The sequence below is a fragment of the Penicillium brevicompactum genome, assembly GCF_028827555.1.
Source record: "Penicillium brevicompactum strain IBT 35665 chromosome Unknown utg000001l_segment0_segment0, whole genome shotgun sequence".
Lineage (NCBI taxonomy): Eukaryota > Fungi > Ascomycota > Eurotiomycetes > Eurotiales > Aspergillaceae > Penicillium > Penicillium brevicompactum.
The window spans coordinates 2,053,082-2,072,626 of NW_026623203.1; the positions used below are offsets into that span (position 1 = coordinate 2,053,082).

The window sequence follows — 19,545 nt, forward strand, 5'->3', positions numbered from 1 at the left end:
GGCAGTGCTAAAAAGCCCCAAAAGATTTCAAGCTTATCCGTGATCATTGCGCCACTAACGCCCAACTACAGCTAGGCCTCATTTGGACGCATGTAGCGCTTCATACGAACCCTTTGTATACTTATAGAATCGTGGTTCCCATCCAACATTGTAGATTCAATCAAGGCTCTTTCGATAATCTTTCACAATGATCCCTCATACCACAGAAAAAGGAGAAAGTCTCTACTTGTACAAACCAAGTCACGTTTTACCTGCAGTGTTTGCAGGAATTGTTGGCTTGTCATTATTGTTGCATATTTACCAAAATTAGTGAGTTTGTCCACAATACTATGTCATAGAAGTTGCTAACCTAGACAGTCGTTACCGATTCTGGCGCGTTACTTTCTTCCTCTGTTGGGGTGGAACCCTATTCACCATCGGCTGGATTCTACGATGCGTCTCAAGCTATCACCCGACGAATGTGGACATCTATATTGCCTCCCAGGTATTCATATATATCGGTCCACCCGTATATTCAGCCTCGGCATACAACCTTGTCGGTCGTCTCATGAACTATCTGCCTATGCATGCAGTCCTCAATCCTAACCGCGTCCTCATCTTCTTCGTTTATGTGGGCGCTGCCGTTGAAGGAATCACGGTGGCAGGCGCAGCCAAGAATGCCTCAGCAGGCTCAAACTTGGAGAAGTACAAGTCCGGTGGTACTCTCGTAGCCGCAGGTCTGATTCTCCAAGCCGTCGTTGAGCTAGTGGTCGTCGCAATCGTCGCAACAGTTCACAGACGCTGCTCTCGGGCTCGAATGCTATCACCGAATGTGCGTCTGATTTGCTTCACGTTATACGGCACATCTACCTTTGTCCTGTTGCGATGCATCTTCCGAGCTGTGGAGTCCTTCGACATGTTCAGCAAGCTCGGCTGCCGGGTGAATTGTGGACCGATTCTCAGTAACGAGTGGTACCTTTATGCCTTTGAATTGGGTCCCATGCTCATCTTTACGTGGTTGATGAACTTGATGCATCCTGGCAGACTCCTGCCTCGACAGAAGTTGCGCTATTTGTGTCCTGATGGTCGCACTGAGCGCATGGGTCCTGGTTGGACTGATCGACGGTCTCAATGGGAGACATTCGCCGATCCTCTGGATCTGAAGGGTGTTATCAAGGGAACCCCCTCTCATGAAGAATATTGGTTGCGAGAGGCACAGTGGCCTGTCTGCAGGGATGGTAGCTTTGCTATTGGAACGGCAACCAACACTAGGTCTAATAATGCGCAGGTTGAAAAGCTAATTTCATCAATTGATGTTTGATGCCTTTTATGCTCATCATGTTTCAAGTTTGTACATAGAGATCTCATGTTGTGATTGTGAACATTGAAATTTCTTTGAGACTCTCCCAAGGTTATTGCAGTCTTGTAACAGCGTAGGATGTTGATTGAATCTTCGTTCATAGGTAATAAGACATTTGAATTCATCCTCGTAAATGCATATTTACAGCTTTGCTTGTTCAAATGGACTCAGTCTTCTCAGCGGCGGGCCACCTCTGCTTCCGTCGCCTTTGCCATCGCCCAACATGCCTCCCTTTGCATCGCTCTCGGGCGGGGGGTTCATCCGCCATTTTTGTCGCAAATTCTCTGGGGCCTTGTTTTCAAAGCAGTCCGCAATGTATTTGCCAAGGATGGGAAGGAATTTGAAACCACTGTGAGTGAGTCAGTATGATCATCATCAAAGTCCCACAATCAAAGTATATGCTTACTGTCCTGCACCTCCAGTCGCCATGAACAGACCCTTGATAGTAGGGTGGTGATCGATGATAAAGTCGCCCTTGGGAGTATCCGTGTACCAGCACAGACGGCGGTTCATCCACGGGCGATCACCCAACTTCGGGAAGAATTGACGCAGACCTTTGCGAAGCGACTCATCTGCGTCGTCAGGCAGGTATCCGGTAGCCGCATTGCTGGTGTCGAACTTTGGAGATGAGACAGATTTCTTGACGCCGTCTACTTCAACCTGAATATCGGTAGCGTACCCGTATCCGTGACGCGCCAACTTGAGCACGTGGGTGTCTGGCGTGGGTGGGAACGAGAAGACACCGGAGCTCATGTTAATCATCACTGGGATTTTTCTCATCTCAATGGCTTCCTCTTCGGTTAATTGGATGAATCCAACAGGCTGACCGGAAGAAGATGCGGCGTGGCCAATGTTTAGCAAACGATTGGTCCATGCGCCTGTGCTGAGAATGACCTTTGAAGCAAGCAGGACTTGACCTCCAACAAGGTTGACACCGACGACTTGGGAGTCTGCCCGGCGCAAGGACACCACGGTTCCCCGGGGACCTGCAATTATCGAGACACCAGCCACAGTACACTTTGAAGCCAGCTTTTGGATGCTGCCCGCAGCATCGGCCCAGCCACCTTTGGGGTTGTGGTAGCCGCTCATGCCAGACAATTCGGCTTGGACACTCGGGTAAAGTTTGCGGATATCCATGGCATCATGGAGGTCGTCTAGCTTTCCACCCGCCGCACGGATGACTGCCTTGGATCCTTCCATATAAGTGTTCTTGGGTGTTTCAGAGAACAGCGCGAATCCAGATTCGAAAAATTGGTCTTTATACTCGGTGGTCCATCCGTTATAGGCTTCACGGGCCATCTGCGAGTAAATTGGATCCGCATAGTCAGAACGAATGATGCGTGAGATGTCGACGCTGCTTCCATCTGCTGAAGGGGGTACAAAGCGATCGACAACGGTAATATCAGTATATCCGCGCTTGTTCAGTTCGAGAGCGGTAGAAAGACCGAAGACGCCAGCGCCAACGATGAGAATCGAGTCGGTTTTAGCATCAGTCATATTGAATGATAGAAATATTGATCATTCAAAAATATCTGTCGGGATTCTCGGAAATGGCAGAGGAAGTCGAGGTTTAAAAATGTGGGGGATATAGAGGCAAAATCCGGCTCCATCCCGGCTCTTGGCAGTGGGAAAAGGCGGGTCCGGCCCGTCCACTCCGGGCGACACAAAGAAAGATATGGCGTGATCGATAGCTTCATGAGGGATTGATACTCAGCCAATCTTCAAATGCTCTCCCATAATCCTGAAGCTGTAGAAATAATGTATCACTGCCTGCTAACTCCACATTATGATCACCCGGAAGCCCAGAAAGATCGATAGGCGGCGGAATTTGGCTTGCCGCCTGTGTCGGATCTTCCATCTGCTCCGGCGGATAAGTCACACACTCAGATGCTACCGTCTTGTGACCAGAGATCCCTGCAGACCCAATGAGCGAGAAATCTCGTTCTTTGATAGCACCAGCCGATGGGTCCCCTGAGTGACCAATGCTGTCCTTAGCAAGTTCCGGGCCGAATATGTCTGCGCTGGGGTCCGAAGTGTTGCTTGCGTGCGCATAAACTAAGATCTTCCACAAGACTTGCAAGTTGACAGACCATTTTTGACGAGAATGGGAGCCTGTGAATGCGCCGCTGTCTGTCATCAACCCCCCAGGAGCAACACTGTCCCGAAGCTGCTCCAGTTGTTTAACCTGTGAATTGTTCAGCTTAACATCCCGTTAGGGTGAGAAATATGGCTCACCTGTCGGTCAATGTGTGGCCATCGGCGACCCATGTTTCGTAGAAATGCGAGACATTTTTCAAATCCTGCTTGAGCTTTTTTGTTAAAGGCTTCATCTTCAACAAAGCTGTGTTGAAGATAGATGGTGGCCACAATAGCAACACAATGTCCGATGGTGGGGTCCGAAACCTCGAAATTTTTCGAGTTTGCTAGTTCAATAAAATGAATCACCCAGCCCGAGTGGAAGGTCAGCTGCTCAAATGAGTTACGAAGAAAGTATTGGGGCATTGTCCTGCGAAACTTCCGCAGTCGCATGGAGAGAAGAAATGGATGGTTGATGAGACAAGGGACTGCATGCCACAGGACTTGAAAGAAGAACCAAGGACCCCAGTAGTCACGGTGAGCCTGGAGTTCAGCCGGTGGGTGGTCTTGAAAACGGCTCGCATGGAGTCGGAATCGCAGCGGCATCAAGCTCTCATGCTCGCAGTGGTGAAAGTTTATGATGGCGTAGTCTGACCTTGGGGACCAGGGTGAATGAGCGTCCACACCCACATGGCTGCTCGCATAATTGCATGCCATGGCCCAAAGCTCGCTTGTGTGGATGTTGGTGCCACTGATCCCGATGTCAAGCTTGTTGTCACCGTTACTACCCCATGAGATTCCCTTGTTGGTCAATCTCGATCTCAACAGAGAATCTGACCCACCTGAGATTGCAAGCGAGTCTAAACAACCACCTCCTTCTGGTGGATGTAAGGACCCCTGAAGATTTTGCAGCATGATCAGACTCAGGTAACACAGCTTGCGCTCGTCGCGTTCAGTTTCAAGATTACTCAGAGACTCAATGCCACCTATCTTCAGGTTTCGCATAAAATGTGTGACAAGTCCTGTATAAGATCCAGCACGAATGATATGACCAGCTATTTTGACGAAGGCCCATTGTCAGCAGAAAGCAGGGAGACCTGACCGGCAATCATCTCACCTGTGAATTCGAGCATGCTGAGAATGCACAAGGTCTGTATGGTTGAGAGTTCCACTGTACCCGATGCTAGTCTCATCATCACCATTTGACAAGCTCTTTCGGTTTTTCTTTTGATCTCGGTTTGAATTTCCCTGTCTTGAACCCCTTGGCCTCGGAAACGGGCGCCCATAGCTTCCATGGCCAGCAAAACTTCAGGCTCCCTTGTTCCTAAAGAAACCAAAGAAGATCGGCAAGGGAATAAAAGCAAAGGCTGTGAGTTACAATACTTTAAGTAAAGCTCAGAGTCTTGGGCTGTGGATGATTCACTCCTGAAGAAGAGTTAGTCCAAACATCCCATCCACATTTTCAAAGATACATACAGGGAGACCCCTTCGTGCAAAACACTCTCCGGAACAGTAGGGATATTTCTTGGAGCAGTCGGGGAAAGAGGTGTTGCCGAGGAAGACCGCCTGGAGTGGTAGTCAGCATCTTGAAATTTGAAAAAAGGAGCATATGAGATAGCATACGTGATATAGTCCATCATTTGTTCGATCTTGCCCTCGATTCCAGATATCCGTTGTTCCTACAGCCACTATGTGTTGGATCGTGCTTTTGTGCAACACCTGTGAGCTTGAAATGCACTTACCAAGGCTTTCTTTGAACTCCCAGATCCTTCTTCCAAAACTTCAGCACCTGCATATACACAAGTTTGACCCAACCGCTCACAATAAGAGCAGCTGGGCTTTTCTCCAGGGCAACGGGACTTTTTCCGGCTGCGAAAATATCAGAATCATATGCCGGCTACCACGAACGCACAAACTTGCCGACATGGTTCACAGGCTTGACGAGCCCGCTTTGAAGGCCTCTCGTCTTCTGTTGATCCCATCACGTGTTACTTGATCCCCTGTATTAGAGTGATAGTTGATCTGAGGTCCGGAGTAGAAATCGGAGGCGGCCCGGGAAGGCGGGAAGAAAAAGCCCGAGTTCCCCGTCCACAGGTGTTTTGTGCTCTACGTCGTACGCCGTATAGCCATGGAGAAACATTTATCAATCATATTGTTTTGAGAATGGAAACTTGGCTCAAGTTTTTGACGCTGCAAGTTTGTATAATGTGCTCAAAAAAAAAAAAAAAAAAAAAATTAATAATAAAATTAAATAGACACAGGTTGCTTTCTACTGTGGACTTCCCGAGAGCCAGCAGAATACTTGCCATGTTTCTGATCTGGTGATGAGGCTTTGTTCATGATAATACGCTCTTCGGCAATTGATTATGATTTTTCATTCATGAGAATCATTTCATGGAAACAACAATTTAGCTACTTGAAAGTGGATACAGATCACGTGGTCCATCACTAGACTGACGTCGCCTCCGATTTCCCCAAGTTCTAGCCACCGACCGCCACTTCACTTCTGTACAAACGTCTCAGCTCTCCGAGTCTTGTGATCTACTTCAAGTGTCAGGCTCGTGAGAAATTCAAAAGTCTGCAAAATGAGTGACGCATACGAGCGCGAGCAGTACGTCCCCTATCTCCGATCCACCTTATCGAACCATGTTGCTCTGATGGCTTATGTATCTTTGATTTGGTCGCTGACATTCATTCAAAATAGGCAGAACAATGCTCTTCTCAACTCTCTATCCTCCAAAGTTTCCGCCCTCCGCTCCGTGACGATCGATATTCATGACAATGCGCGCGACCAGGATACTCTTGACCACACGGTATGTCTTGCTTGGTCCCGCATCTCGAATGAAACATTTCGTCGAGATGCTTTCTTTATTTTGGACTCCAACGGATAGACCGCTGATCTCCGATGTATTAGAGCGACGTGTTCTCTTCATTCTCCACGAACCTGAAAGGCAGCGCATCTCGACTCACGCGCATGGCGAAGCAAGGCGACACGGTTGCGGTGTTGAAGATCGCGGGAATTTGCATCGCTGCAGGCTTCCTGCTCTATATCATTCTCGGGTGGATCTTCTGAAGAATAATGTTAAGATGTTTGCTTCGATGCGCCTGTACCCTACCCGCCACCCTCTCCCCCGACACGACACTCTTGCTGGACCAAGAGTTGATTTGATTTTTTTCGATTTTACGACTGTCACAAGAATTCATGGTGTTGGATAGTAATATTCGCCCCAGAATCCCGTATAGGGACCGGTCGGCGCCTCCATTATCCTGTTGATTCCATGTGCGACATCTGGTCTAATCTTTGGAACCGATGACCCTCGGCAATGCAATTAATTGATATCTGCCCATGTGCTCTAATCATCATTGACGTTCTTTTGATTGGGGCAACTCGGCTCAGCGAGCTGCTCACCCGGAGCTCTACCTTGCATTGCGACCTGAGATATTCCTCTTGTCGCTCAATTTGTGTTACTACTACAGCGGCCTTCAGTGGATACTTTGCTCAGCCTGAGGCTTGTTTAATTTCTTTGTCTATAGCGAACCTTGGAATCCTCAAATCTTTAGTTCTTGTTTTTTAGATCGGGAGAAGATGTTGTCGAAGACACAAAAGACCGGCACGCTGCCTACTTAGTTTGTTTACAGTCGACATACTGCCCACTCTTATTCTATTTCGCACCTGATTCTATGTAGAGTTCCAGCGGGTAATTTATTTGTGGTTACGGAGTACTCCGCAAGCCCGTCGCCAGATTTTAGCTCAGTCTCATTCATAGATGCGGCATATACTTCTGGATCAATGTCAAGTAGCATGCGATGGTTACTCACAAAGCCACATAATTTCCTCGTTGGGTTAACATGGTTTCCCAGCCACGTGCAGTGGCCGGAAACGTGGGTTACCCCAGTCTTTCCATTGGTGTCGTGTGCCATTTGTTGACTGCCGATACCACGATTCTGTTTTCGGCCACCATGCTCTGGAATGTCAATCCACCCAAAAGCTACCGTCCCTCCAGAATTGCAATTCAAAATTGGCAGTTTTCTTTCTTCGTTTGTTTTGGGTGCTCATTTTTGAGGTTGAAGGAGTGTTTGGGTTGGTGAAGAGTATTTTACTTTTTCTGGCACATCCGTGCCGTTCTTTCCATCTCCGGCACTTTGAAAACCCAACAACAGTCCTGAAGCGAGAGCAACATCAATCCCGAGGTTAGCAAAGCAGGCTCTTGAAGTTTCTATTGCTCAGCGGAGTGCATCAAGCGCCATCATCTCCATGACCGTGACTGCATACAGGGCCTGTCATGCCCTCGCCGTGGCAACAGTGATTCTCTTGGGAACATGGATCCTCGTCAAGCAATTCTGTGACATACCGCAGAGTTGGCGCGCCGATCGTGGAATATCTGTCTTTCGTGGAAACCTACCGTCGGCGCCTCAGTATGACCTTCCCGACACGCCCCCAGCAAGCCACCAGCCCGAATCGGAAGACCCGAGTCTCGAGCCTCAAGTTCCCACCTCTACAGAGCCTACAACGTGAATCGGACTTGTCGCGTATGTTGGGAAAAACATTCATTGTGAATACAGAGTACTCAAGGGCTCAGGATCTCGACCAATAATCAGCGCGGACGATTCAATCGCCAACGCCAACACCCATCATATGAGCTTTATGAAACCGAGGGAGAAGGACCAACACATGATTCATGCATGTCTAGACCTAGCTGATCAAAAGTCCGTGGCGAGGCTTTCTGCAGCGATCTGTTCTTTGATTATCCAGGAGACATTGGGCTGGGCCCATTGAGCGTGATCAGTATGCTGGCGCGACGTGGCGCTGCCACATGCAAGTTAGTCTCTTTATGCTTAATGAGGACCGGCAGTTGGTATTAGCACAGTGCCTTATCAGAACCGGGTTGGCTAGGGTAACTGCTATCATGACCCATGTCCAACGCAGAGGTCCTTTCGACACGATCGCACTGGGGCAGACTTCATGGCTGAAGACATTGATCGCGGCACATGTATAATGGTGACTTGAATTCGCATTAGGGCCATTGAGGAAGAATATTGATTGTGCGTGAGAAAGCCAAGTGGTTGGAGGCGAGCTTGTGTTCCCGATCTGCACATGTACATGTCAAACCACCCATATCTAGACCGGGAAACCCCCCAAGCAAAGACCCTGACGACGCAAGCCCATGTTTCGCAATAGTTCACCGTGATTGGATCAGATGATAGTAGCTCAGAGCGCGAGAATTCTTTTCCACGGCTCTTGGCAAGCCGTCGATCCACGCGATCTCTTTTTAGTTCCCGCAGACATTGTAACCTCGCCCCTGGCGATCATCGGAGGTTACGATTGTCCTATACTCGGCACTAAAACCACCGGGAGAAAGAATTTTACCTGCGCTTTGACAGCGCAATTTTCGCGATTTCTCCGGTTCTCATATTAGATGTTTTTCCTAATCATTTAACCGCTTGAGATGTGGTTTGGGGCACCAAAAAACATGGCCCACTGGTGTCAGGCATCTAGTGTGACACACAATGTGATTGGGTCCACCTGTTGACGTCTCGAACCTTGGAAAAGTCAGTTATCTTGACATGCAGCTTGCATGTGCAAGTAGGTCATGACTTGAGATATGTCAATAATCGTGACGACATGCCAAACAATCAAGGCTTTTCTGAGTGATATTGACGGCTATACGCGCAATGGGAAAGTCCCACAGTATTGACTTCAATCGCAATGATGCAATGTGGATAAGATTCGATGTTCTGGAACTCACACCGGAATGCTAGATGGAGCTCAGAAGTCCTGAGAGTGGAGCCCCGATTGTAAAAATTTCCATTGATCTACGCAAATCTTCAAAGGTCCTTCACTTCACGGTACATTTGTTTTAGTGTTGATATTACACTATCTGTTAGAGGGCTGATTGGTGTGATGAAATCCCTTCCTTTCACTCAATTATCAGGTCGACGTATATTACTTCTGACTCGTACAATACGTCCACCTGTTCCCCAAAACAGTAAGACCTAACGTTCTAGACTGGTTCTTAAAGCTTGTGGACCTAAACGGAAAGGAAGCTTAGTGGCGCCATGGAATGTATATTTATATACGATATGCTGCACGCTTGTCGAGCCAAAGTATCAAGACACGAGTTCTGGCACACCGGACGCCTACACTCAGCAACGCGGGCCAGCACAGACACTCGGGCAGGCAAAGCCGGTCGGGATTCCGAACCGGTGAAGCGGAAATGCCCGAAGGGATCCCGACTGGGTCCGTAAGTCGGCTTGATCGGGGCCAGGCCGAGTGCCGGTTCTCGAAACATGTTCGCAGGCGCCACAGTTGTGTATCGCAAGGGACCTTATCTTCCGTGGGCACATGGGGCCTTGTTGCCCTATCACGGTGGCACGCCGAGTGACAGCTGGGGTGGACCCATGATCTCACCCGCTCTTACCGCACTGCTCAGGGACGTGTCAGCGTAGAGTTGCTGTGATCAGTTTAGGGGCGGATATTTCCGAAGTCTCCGCGTAGTTAAGTCGAGTCTGTTCCACGAGGTCTGCCGTGCAAGTTGCTGTGCAAGTATGGATCTGGATCAGCGGGTAATTTGGTTTAGATATTCAGGGCGACCTGCAGGAACACACGGCCCTCCTGGCATGGTACATCGCGCCTAGGTTTCGGAAACTCCCATCACTTATCACAGGGGAAGTACTCTGTAAGCAAAAGGCAACCAACATCACATTGTGGCGCCATCGTGTATAGATAAGGTCAATCCTTGGTATTGCCTGATCTGATAACTAACCTTGGAACACATGGTAGATTTCAATATGGGAGGGAAAGAATTCAATATGAGTCGGACTAGCTACGGAGTATACTGTAGGTGTACTCCGTGTAAAGAGGGGATTGTACGCATAATCAGCAGTGTAACAACAGGATGTTGTGCATCCAACTAAAGCGGGAGGTGTCGATCGAAGTGATGGCGTGATGGAGCCAAAAGAAGATCAAATGCACATCCCCATAAGGCGCAGCAAGTTGGTCACATCCATGGCTAATAGGATAAATAAGAGTCCTCAGAGCTATGGTAACGCTGACGTAAAAGACCAATTTTGGATGTACTTGAGTTTTGAGTGAAATAGTGACATTGGGTAGTACGGAGTACGAGTAAGTATGCGCGTATAGACGATGACAACACTAAAACCCTCACAAGTACGAAGTACTCCGTACGTCCTTGCCACTTAAAAGAGCCCAAAGAGGAAGAGACAATTTTCCCAAAAAGAAAGGCAAAAGAGAGGGAAAAACAGAAAAGAAAAAAGAAGAAAAAAAGCGAGAGAGACCGGAAACGGCACACTCCACTCCAGCGGGACCCGTTGGTCGGACCAGGTTTGCGTATCTGGTCAAGTTCCGGTAGATCTGCGATAGAGAAAAAACGGGAAAATTACTTTCTCGTTCTCTTCTTCTTCTCTTTCTTCCTCCCATATCGTTACTTCTCACTTGCATCTTCTGCGCTTCACAGCCATGGCCCTCAGCTTCTTCAGTAGCGGCGGGAGCTCAAGTAGCGCCAAGTATTTCGACATTAGGTGGGTCAACCCTGCACCCTGCATGTGGACGCATCTGACGCTCTACAGATTGAACGACGAATATATCGTGTTTCGCGGTGGTGAACATGAAGCCGCCAGCGCCCACCTTCGGGGCACTTTGATTCTCTGCCTGTCCGAGCCGCTGACCATCAAACACCTCCGACTCCAGCTGACGGGCATGTCCCGCGTGTGGTATGTGTCGCATGCTCCCCTGGCGCTTTTTGCCTTCCACAATATCTTAACATCCTACAGTTGGCAACTACCATCCACTTCAGCCTCTGGTGGCCGCAAATCGTGGCGAGAGCGGGTCTTCTACGATAAGACATGGCGATTCCGGGACCCGGGTAAGGGAAAGACCGAGATTCTTCCGGCGGGCAACTATGAATACCCGTTCGATGTGGTATTGGAGGGCTCCATGCCTGAGAGCGTGGAGGGTCTGTCGGAGACTTGGGTGATGTACCGCTTCAAGGCCGAAATTGGTCGCAAGTACGCCAAAGACATTGTCGCTCGCAAGCCTCTGCGCATTATTCGCACTCTCGACCCCAGTGCCCTCGAGCTTTCACATGCAATGGTACGTGGGGAGGCGATTCGGGTTGACTCATTTTTACTAACGCCCCGCAGTCGGTGGACAACATTTGGCCAAACAAGATCGAATATTCCATCAGCACCCCAACTAAAGCGATCGTCTTCGGAACCGCCATTCACGTCGACTTCAAATTGATCCCTCTATTGAAGGGCCTACGAATCGGTCAAATTACGTCACAATTGATCGAAAGTCATGATCTCACGCTCAACCCAGAGGATCCAGACTCCATTCGCAACACCTATAAAATAACGAGAACCATTCTGACTGACGAACACGAGTTGGATGAGGACAATATCGAAATTATCGACGAAGCCGCAGAGGGCTACCATTGCTCGCGTGTGCTGGACATGCCGCAAACCTTGACCCGCTGTCTGCAAGACACCGACACTAAGGGCATCAAAGTTCGCCACAAGCTCAAGTTCCGAATCCAGCTGCACAACCCGGATGGGCATGTCAGTGAGGTGAGTTTTGCCAGACCCGCGCTGCGGCATCCGACCAGGCTAACCATGATACAGCTCCGAGCTACACTCCCGGTCTCGATATTTATCTCCCCGCATCTCGCGATTGATGAAAACAATCATCTCCGCGGACAAACCCCCCAATCGACCCGGATTGCAGTGGATGAGTTCGCCCACCAAGCCCCTCCTCTTTACGGCGAGCACACGTTTGACCAGCTATATGGCGAGTTGGACCCCAATGGCTACCGCACACCAGGTCCAGGCAGTGGTCCAGGCACTCCTTTCACTCCCCTTAGTCGCAACATGTCTTCTGAGAACCTGGCCTCCATGAACGCCCTGACCAACACCGATATCTCAGCTTCAGCGCTGCACCACCGTCTCACAAATCTCAACGCTGCCTCCCGACACCACCCCGCAACCCCCGGTGCAGCGACCCCCGGGGGTATGATGACCCCGAGCGATGGATTCATTGGGTCCCAATCCCCGACCGACGGTCACACCATCCATCGCCAGTTGGGTGTCCCGAATGACTACTTCGGTCCCTCGTCCGGATCCAACTCGCACAGCCACGGTAGCCCCGAATTATCCCGCCGGCCCTCCGATGAAGTGGATCACGAAGCCCTGCCCTCAGGCATGGCCACCCCATTCCACCCCCAGTACGCCGAGGTGGAAACTCTGAGCCGGGTGCCCAGTTACTCGACCGCAGTGCGGTGCGCCGTTCGACCCCGCGACTCTGGGCTTCCGGACTACAACGCGGTGATCGCCAGCAGTCTACCTACCATTTCGGTTCCCCAGTCCCCCCAACAAGCCTACATCCGCAGTGGCCGGACAAGCGGGGTTGCGACTCCTTTAGAGGTGCAGAATCGCCCCGGTTACTTCAACTCCGGCACCCAAGCTGACGACGAGGATCGCAGACTTAGACTTGTGCAAGCTCGCGCTAGAGCGTGATATGTGAATATGTTTCGTCCGATGTTCTCTTTCATCCGATGTTTCATTTCACCCCACACCTCGCCTTTTTACGACAAAAGTTCCCCACTTTCTCTACCAGTGCTGGACACTGGAACTCCCAGATCGCCTCTCTTCGCCCTATTCCCCATTGTCTGTTTTTGTTTTTGTTTTTTTCTTTTTTTCTTTCTTTCAGGTTTATTCTTATCCCCTACGATCCCCTACGAGCCATGGTATACTTTGACACCCCACGCATTGTTTCAGCGCAGATGTTATTTTTTTGGCGTTTATAGACTGGATTATTTTCCATAGACGGGTATTGACGAATGTGACACCAGCACGATTTCACCCAAGGTCGTGCTTCTAATGACATCATTTCTCGATTTAGTAACTCTGCTGTAGATCATCCTTGGTAATCAGGGCCTGGCACCCGCGGACTGACCCGGACTGACCTTCCAAGGTTGACTGCTTGCGTCAATGGCTTTGTTCACTTTCCGGTACAAATATAACCAGGAAACACATGGCTGGATGTGACAACAAATACAGAAGTCCGATTTAGGTCAAGGCAACGGAGTATAGGTCAGGTTAGAGTTGAACACCCAAGTGTATACTCCGTAGTTACCAAGTCCTTGGGCCGACAATCTGTAAGCAAATCAGACAAATCTAGTCCAAGCCGATGGTCCAAGCCCAAAAGGAGCCCATTTCGACACCCCATTGGCCACAACAAACGAAGCCCGATCTGCGCAAAGCCACAGCTCAAAATTGGGTTACAGTGGCTGTTGAGGGGCACGGTGACCTCATTGGCGTTGACGATCGTTTAAGAAGGTCAAAAATGCACTCTGTGCCTCACTTTTTTCCATCCCACCTCATTTCTCTTACGTGTAAGTGCTACTTGTTGTCTCCATTAATGGATCTAGTCTTATACTAACTAGTCCGCAGACGGACTAGCGTTTCCCCCATCCGTCTTGCAACCTCCCTTTACTTTTATTCCTGGGAGCTGGAGTATTGTTCATAGTTCAACCCCTCTCTCCATATCGCTTTTGAAGCCATCTCGACAATGTCTACCCCCACCAGCCCCGCGGATGTAAAGCTGCCGCAGCGCTCGGGTACTGTGAGCAGCGGCTTCACTCGTCGCACCTCTATGAGTGATGACGAAGCCATTCCCGATACCGATAGCAGTGAGGTAGGTCCATGGGTGTCAATGGGTTCTCAAGGGAATCGATGACCAGCTTGTACTGATTGCATTGCAGACTACTAAGCTCCTGCTCGAGCGTCTTCGTGCATGGAAGCACATGTGCGGATATCTTGAGGACTACTTCTCTGTGACCGCCAAGGTGCAGAAGTCCCAATCCAAAGATTATGAGAAGATCTTGAAGGTGAGATATTGTCATGGAACAACGCAATGTGCCCGACTGACGCCGAGAATTGGATATAGACCGTGAACGAGCCTCTCAAAGAAGGCCACCACTTCAGCTCCAGCGCTGGCGGAATCACCGGGCTGTTTGAGAACGTGCGCAACAACACCCAGGGCATTGTCAACATGTACCTCGACGGCGAAAAGAACATCAAGAACGGCGTGCTCCCGACCCTTGAGCGCCTGCACAAGGAAATCAAGAACAAGTCCAAGGAGCTGAGCTCCGGCGCATCCAAGGGCGCCAAGTCCGTCGAGAAGGCCCGCGCCCTCACGCAGAAGCACATCGAGCTCTTGGGCCAGAACTCCGCGTCGTTCGACGCGGCCGCCTCCAACAAGCTCGACCAGCAGCATGACCCGTACATCATCAAGCGCGGTATCAACCACCGCCTGAACAACCAGGTCAATGAGGAGAACAACCACCGACAGGACATCCTCGCCGTCCAGAACTCCTTCCAGCAATTCGAGGCCCACCTCCTGCAAACCGTACAGGGAGCCCTCGAGCAATTCCACCAGCAGATGGGCGGCCAGATTGAGCGCCAGCGCGCTATGTACGCCGATATCCTCGGCACCGCGCAGCGCATCCCCCCCGACTTCGAATGGGTGAACTTCTGCGTCCGCAACGACGCAACCCTCGTCAACCCAGACTCTCCCCCGCGCTCTTTCTCCAGCATCACTTTCCCGAACATGGACCACCGTTCCACGCAGCCTTTGATCGAGGGCTCCCTCGAGCGTCGCTCTCGTGCTATCGTCAAGGGCTACTCCACCGGCTACTACGTCGTCAGCGCAGCTCGCTACCTGCACGAGTTCAAGGACAACGACGACTTCCGCAAGGACCCCACCCCCCGAGCTCTCCCTCTACCTGCCCGACTGTATCGTCGGTGCCATCGACGGTGTCAAGTTCAATGTCAAGGGCAAGGACGTCTCCTCCGGCAAGATCGGCAACGCCTTCCACACCAATACCGAGCTTAGCTTCAAGGCTCACACATCCGCCGACGCCGAGAAGTGGTGGACCGTCATCAAGGACGCCACGCGCAGCCCTGTCCCTGCAGCAGCCTCGACTCTCGCTTCGCCCGCAGCTGCTTCGCCGACTGTCGCTTCTCCCGCGGCCACTTCACCCGTTGCCTCGACTAGTCCTTCTCGCAACGTCTCCGGCCAGAGTCAACCTCCCACCTACGCTGAGAAGGAGATGGAGAAGGCCCAACCGACTTCGCAGCCTGCGGGTACTGACACCAAGGATGCTGCTGCTGCCAGTCCCGCTGCTACCAGCCCCGTCGCCGCCACTCCCGCACCTGGAATCAGTCGCACCGCTAGCTCCGCTACCAGCTTCCACGGCGGTCCCACCGGCGCAGCCTTGGAGAAGAACGAAAAGTCTTAGGAATAGACTGGTGTCCCACCCATATAGCTGCGTTTCGTTCTCGCACACCCCCTTTTCTTAATGCTTTTTGGTACCTCCTGCATTACTCACATAACATTTTATACCGTGTGTGCATGTCGCCCTACGGCTCGTGTGTCCACAGGTCCTGATATATACCACTTAATGAATTTCCTTTCACTTTCTCAATTCAAATTCACCATGCCATTGGAATATCAAAAATAAGAAATAGCAATGCAAGATATCGCGGTACCGCGAAACGCTCATTGAATATAAAAAACATCAGAAGTTAAAAAGATCAAATGTGCAAGAATTGCCTGTGTCATCGAATCATATCTGTGTAATAGGGCTATAACTGATGTTTATAACCGCCTCCAGTCCAGCACCTCCAGGGCTGGGCTTTGCAGCGAGCCCGACCCAACCCCCCAACGCAGAATCAGAAATCCTCCGGACTCTCCAGATCATCCAACTTCTGACCCAGGAACCGACCCAGCGCCGCGCATTTCGATTCCAGCGCTAGGAGCACAGCCGGTGAAGCAGAGAGATTCAGACTCGCGAGACGCGCTAAGTCCGCGCTGCGATCGATCTCATTTCCATCATGGCCGTTCGGAGTCGAGTGCGGCGAGGGCGCTGCAGGCGCCGACGCTCGCTGTCCTTCCCCTTGTGATCCTTCTGGTGTGACTGGGGCACCGCCTTCTGTGCCGGCGGTCAGGTAGTCGTTTGGAGTCTCTGGGTCGTCGAGTTTGGAGGGGCCGACTGCTGCGACGAGCACTTTGTCTGCGATGCGGGTTACGACGGCTACGGAGTCGTTTAGCTCGAAGACGATGGAGCCTACGTCGCCCAGTGACATGGACTTGGCGGTTACGTAGGATGAGGGGTGGCTGGCAGGGTTGACGCCGGTGAGATTGCCGCTAGAGGCGTTTTTCGCGTAGCAGGTGTATGCGGCGCCGTATGTGGCGCTGAGGTTGCGGAGTTGGCGGGAGGAGAGGGTGGAGCCGTGGGCGAAGACGGCGCCGTTGGTTGCGAAGACGCTGGTTTGGTCAGCTGGTCCTTTGGGGGGATGGGCGCGGGACGTACATTATGGTTGTTATCTCTGGTGGAGAGAGATTGTCTTCTAGGAGGTCGCTGAGCGCCTCGGCGTCTAGCATCTTGATATCTGGAAGGCCGGGGATCATGGTGTCGGTTGTTTGTGCCAAGGGTGTACAGTCCACCTGAGTCTGAGTTTCGGGGCGTTCTGGGATAGGATATTCCTCCCAGGCTTTCGGTGGTGTCCACGAGCAGTCTTCTGGGAAGAAGAAGCAGTTGTCGCGATAGTCCTCGTCGTCGTGGTCGTACTCGATCGGCTCGTCGGAGCAGTCCAATAGGTTCTGGGCGCACTTTGTCTCGTATCGGGCCCAGTAGGGTAGGAAGGTGGGTTCGAGGGAGTCTTGTGAGGTGTGGGAGGAGGAGAGAGTTGTCGAGGAGGTTTCGGATACCGAAGAGCAGTAGTCTAGGACTGGAAGAGGTTCGTATTCAGCCATCTTCAAACCCATAGATTGAAGCCCCAAGCAAAGAGAGGATAGAGGGACTCCTCTATGAACCGGAGATCAATGTACGGAGAACACGAGGGCAGCAGGCAGCGTTCTCATATCGGAGATTTAGGCAGATGACAGGGGAGGGGGAAGCACGAAGCGGTCCGGAACCGTTGACTCAATGCGCATATGGAATTCTTGGTCCAAATAGCAAGTTGCAACGATTTTAATCACGGCCGGTGGTACCAGGAGGAATGGGGCAGTCGCAGAGGGCTTTTATGAAACCCCCGGGCATGGATCATGAGATGTGGGAGGCTCCGCAATGGCCGGGGAAACGTGTCTATGGGCAGACATGTCATTTGAAGAGGGGGCAGTGATTGGCAGGTGAGGGCTAAGCGCGGCAGCATAACAAAGTTCCAAATCAGAGAAAAGAGGCCAAAGACCGTTCCGAGCATGCGACACGACGCCGGGGAAGGATGGAAGCCAATCGCAGGGAAGGGATCAACCGAAGGCGGGGACAAGAGTGTGGAGGAGAATGCAGAAGAGAGCCACAAACCTTTGAGGGATTGAAGATCGGATTGCCTTCGAGGAGGTGTGGGATTGAGGTGTTGTTGAGGTGAAGTGTGAATGCCCGACGATAAAGCAATCTGCCCGTTGATTTGATGACGTCCGCTTAAACGCCCGCATGTACATCAACGCAGATGAAACTGCCCGCGTCAGGCAAGTTCGACATATTTATGCACTTGAGATCGAGTTGTCAAGTCAATTTCATGTCTACATTGTATGTTACTGCTCGCATAATGCGAGCCACGAAAGGCGAACGATGTGTTTTCCCAGGTGGTCTCCAACTTCTCTCCAGCCCAGCGCAATGAGCAGATTGTTACTCCGTAGTGATAGGTGAGATATAATCAATGTGATATTTGTATCTAGTCAAGATCGCATCAAGATTTGCGATGCCAAACGATCAGCTTCCCACCGTCATAGGCCCCACACTTTGGGCGGGCACTCGCCTCCGCTGACAAAAGCTTCCCCTCCACCACTTCTTGGACATGTTCTCTCGCCTGTTTACAAGGGTCCCCAAGCAAAGATCATTTCTGCCAATCAGTATGTTCCGCGTCTTTCTGCACCGGCCAATCACTAACTATGTCGCAGGGTCTCTCGCAACCATGGCTACCGATACCTCCGCCTATAAGCTCAACCGTTCGTTGTTCCGAATGCACACCCTCAACCAATACTAACATGGAACACAGACACGATGATGCGGGTCAAAGACCCAAAGCGATCGGTGGAATTCTATAAGTTCCTTGGCATGAGTTTGGTAAACACCATTGACATGCCCGAATGGAAGTTCTGCAACTACTTCCTAGCCTACGACGGCCCCAACTCCCTCCAGGGTGATCGTCACTGGACCGATCGCAACGCCGTCCTGGAGCTCACCCATAACTACGGCACCGAGAATGACCCCAACTACAGCGTTGTCAACGGCAACACGGAGCCTCATCGCGGATTCGGACACATCGCGATCAGTGTCGACAACATCGAAGCTGCGTGCGAGCGCATTGAGAACGCCGGTTATACCTTCCAGAAGAAGCTCACTGAGGGTCGCATGCGCCACATTGCCTTCGCCAAGGATCCCGATGGATACTGGGTTGAGATTATTCGCCGCGGTGATGAGAATTTGAGCACCACCACCGACCCCAGCAGCTATCGCCTGAACCACACCATGCTGCGCGTCAAAGATGCCGAGGCCAGTTTGAAGTTCTACCAGGAGTCCATGGGCATGACGCTTGTCCGCACCATTGAGAACCCGGAGAACCAGTTCAATCTGTACTTCCTGGGATACCCTGCCTCCAACCCGGAGATCAAAGAGGGGTCCAAGAACAGCGTGGCGGAGTGGGAAGGTCTTCTCGAATTGACCTGGAACTATGGCACCGAGAAGCAGGAGGGACAGGTTTACCACAATGGTAACACCGAGCCGCAAGGATTTGGGCACATCTGCATCTCTACCGACGATCTCCAGGCCGCGTGCGACCGTTTCGAGACTCTTAATGTGAACTTTAAGAAGCGCCTGACTGACGGGCGGATGAAATATCTCGCGTTCATTCTGGACCCCGACAACTACTGGATCGAGGTCGTTCAGAACGAGCGTATCAAGCCGACGTTGAACCTTTAAGTCATTATCACATAGGCAGCAGGCTGGAAGAAGATCCATGGATGGATCTGTTATACAAAATGAACTGGTCAGGTGATCACAGTTACCCACAATATGAGTCTCACCGCTCGCGAATAGCCTTTTCTGCCGGTC

At 51.1% G+C, this 19,545-nt stretch overlaps 10 protein-coding genes across 10 annotated transcripts; 7 read left to right on the top strand and 3 right to left on the bottom strand.

Annotated features, from left to right (window-relative positions):
- Nucleotides 1-187: 187 nt before the first annotated feature.
- Nucleotides 188-1,300, top strand: N7506_000543 (uncharacterized protein; the record flags this gene model as incomplete). Its single annotated transcript, XM_056949839.1, has 2 exons — nt 188-309; nt 358-1,300. 2 exons carry the CDS (start codon nt 188-190, stop codon nt 1,298-1,300), a joined length of 1,065 nt encoding a protein of 354 aa, XP_056815754.1.
- A 180-nt stretch (nt 1,301-1,480) lies between these two features.
- Nucleotides 1,481-2,836, bottom strand: N7506_000544 (NAD(P)/FAD-dependent oxidoreductase; the record flags this gene model as incomplete). The annotated part of the gene is made up of 2 exons (XM_056949840.1): nt 1,481-1,688; nt 1,746-2,836. 2 exons carry the CDS (start codon nt 2,834-2,836, stop codon nt 1,481-1,483), a joined length of 1,299 nt encoding a protein of 432 aa, XP_056815755.1.
- A 196-nt stretch (nt 2,837-3,032) lies between these two features.
- Nucleotides 3,033-4,420, bottom strand: N7506_000545 (fungal specific transcription factor domain-containing protein; the record flags this gene model as incomplete). Its single annotated transcript, XM_056949841.1, has 2 exons — nt 3,033-3,524; nt 3,575-4,420. The coding sequence occupies 2 exons, from the start codon at nt 4,418-4,420 to the stop codon at nt 3,033-3,035; spliced, it is 1,338 nt and encodes a 445-aa protein (XP_056815756.1).
- Nucleotides 4,421-6,000: 1,580 nt separating this feature from the next.
- Nucleotides 6,001-6,488, top strand: N7506_000546 (SNARE domain- containing protein; the record flags this gene model as incomplete). Its single annotated transcript, XM_056949842.1, has 3 exons — nt 6,001-6,026; nt 6,120-6,228; nt 6,330-6,488. 3 exons carry the CDS (start codon nt 6,001-6,003, stop codon nt 6,486-6,488), a joined length of 294 nt encoding a protein of 97 aa, XP_056815757.1.
- A 1,182-nt stretch (nt 6,489-7,670) lies between these two features.
- On the top strand, nt 7,671-8,192 carry N7506_000547 (uncharacterized protein; the record flags this gene model as incomplete). Its single annotated transcript, XM_056949843.1, has 2 exons — nt 7,671-7,927; nt 7,979-8,192. The coding sequence occupies 2 exons, from the start codon at nt 7,671-7,673 to the stop codon at nt 8,190-8,192; spliced, it is 471 nt and encodes a 156-aa protein (XP_056815758.1).
- Nucleotides 8,193-9,496: 1,304 nt separating this feature from the next.
- Nucleotides 9,497-9,862, top strand: N7506_000548 (uncharacterized protein; the record flags this gene model as incomplete). The annotated part of the gene is made up of 2 exons (XM_056949844.1): nt 9,497-9,657; nt 9,682-9,862. The coding sequence occupies 2 exons, from the start codon at nt 9,497-9,499 to the stop codon at nt 9,860-9,862; spliced, it is 342 nt and encodes a 113-aa protein (XP_056815759.1).
- Nucleotides 9,863-10,892: 1,030 nt separating this feature from the next.
- Nucleotides 10,893-12,946, top strand: N7506_000549 (arrestin family protein; the record flags this gene model as incomplete). Its single annotated transcript, XM_056949845.1, has 5 exons — nt 10,893-10,954; nt 11,003-11,146; nt 11,207-11,525; nt 11,576-12,001; nt 12,056-12,946. The coding sequence occupies 5 exons, from the start codon at nt 10,893-10,895 to the stop codon at nt 12,944-12,946; spliced, it is 1,842 nt and encodes a 613-aa protein (XP_056815760.1).
- A 1,054-nt stretch (nt 12,947-14,000) lies between these two features.
- N7506_000550 (PH domain protein) lies at nt 14,001-15,732 on the top strand (the record flags this gene model as incomplete). Its single annotated transcript, XM_056949846.1, has 4 exons — nt 14,001-14,126; nt 14,194-14,319; nt 14,379-15,160; nt 15,189-15,732. The coding sequence occupies 4 exons, from the start codon at nt 14,001-14,003 to the stop codon at nt 15,730-15,732; spliced, it is 1,578 nt and encodes a 525-aa protein (XP_056815761.1).
- Nucleotides 15,733-16,165: 433 nt separating this feature from the next.
- N7506_000551 (uncharacterized protein) lies at nt 16,166-17,261 on the bottom strand (the record flags this gene model as incomplete). Its single annotated transcript, XM_056949847.1, has 2 exons — nt 16,166-16,760; nt 16,807-17,261. The coding sequence occupies 2 exons, from the start codon at nt 17,259-17,261 to the stop codon at nt 16,166-16,168; spliced, it is 1,050 nt and encodes a 349-aa protein (XP_056815762.1).
- A 1,028-nt stretch (nt 17,262-18,289) lies between these two features.
- N7506_000552 (lactoylglutathione lyase GLO1) lies at nt 18,290-19,413 on the top strand (the record flags this gene model as incomplete). The annotated part of the gene is made up of 3 exons (XM_056949848.1): nt 18,290-18,344; nt 18,393-18,440; nt 18,491-19,413. The coding sequence occupies 3 exons, from the start codon at nt 18,290-18,292 to the stop codon at nt 19,411-19,413; spliced, it is 1,026 nt and encodes a 341-aa protein (XP_056815763.1).
- Between the last annotated feature and the right edge of the window lie 132 nt (nt 19,414-19,545).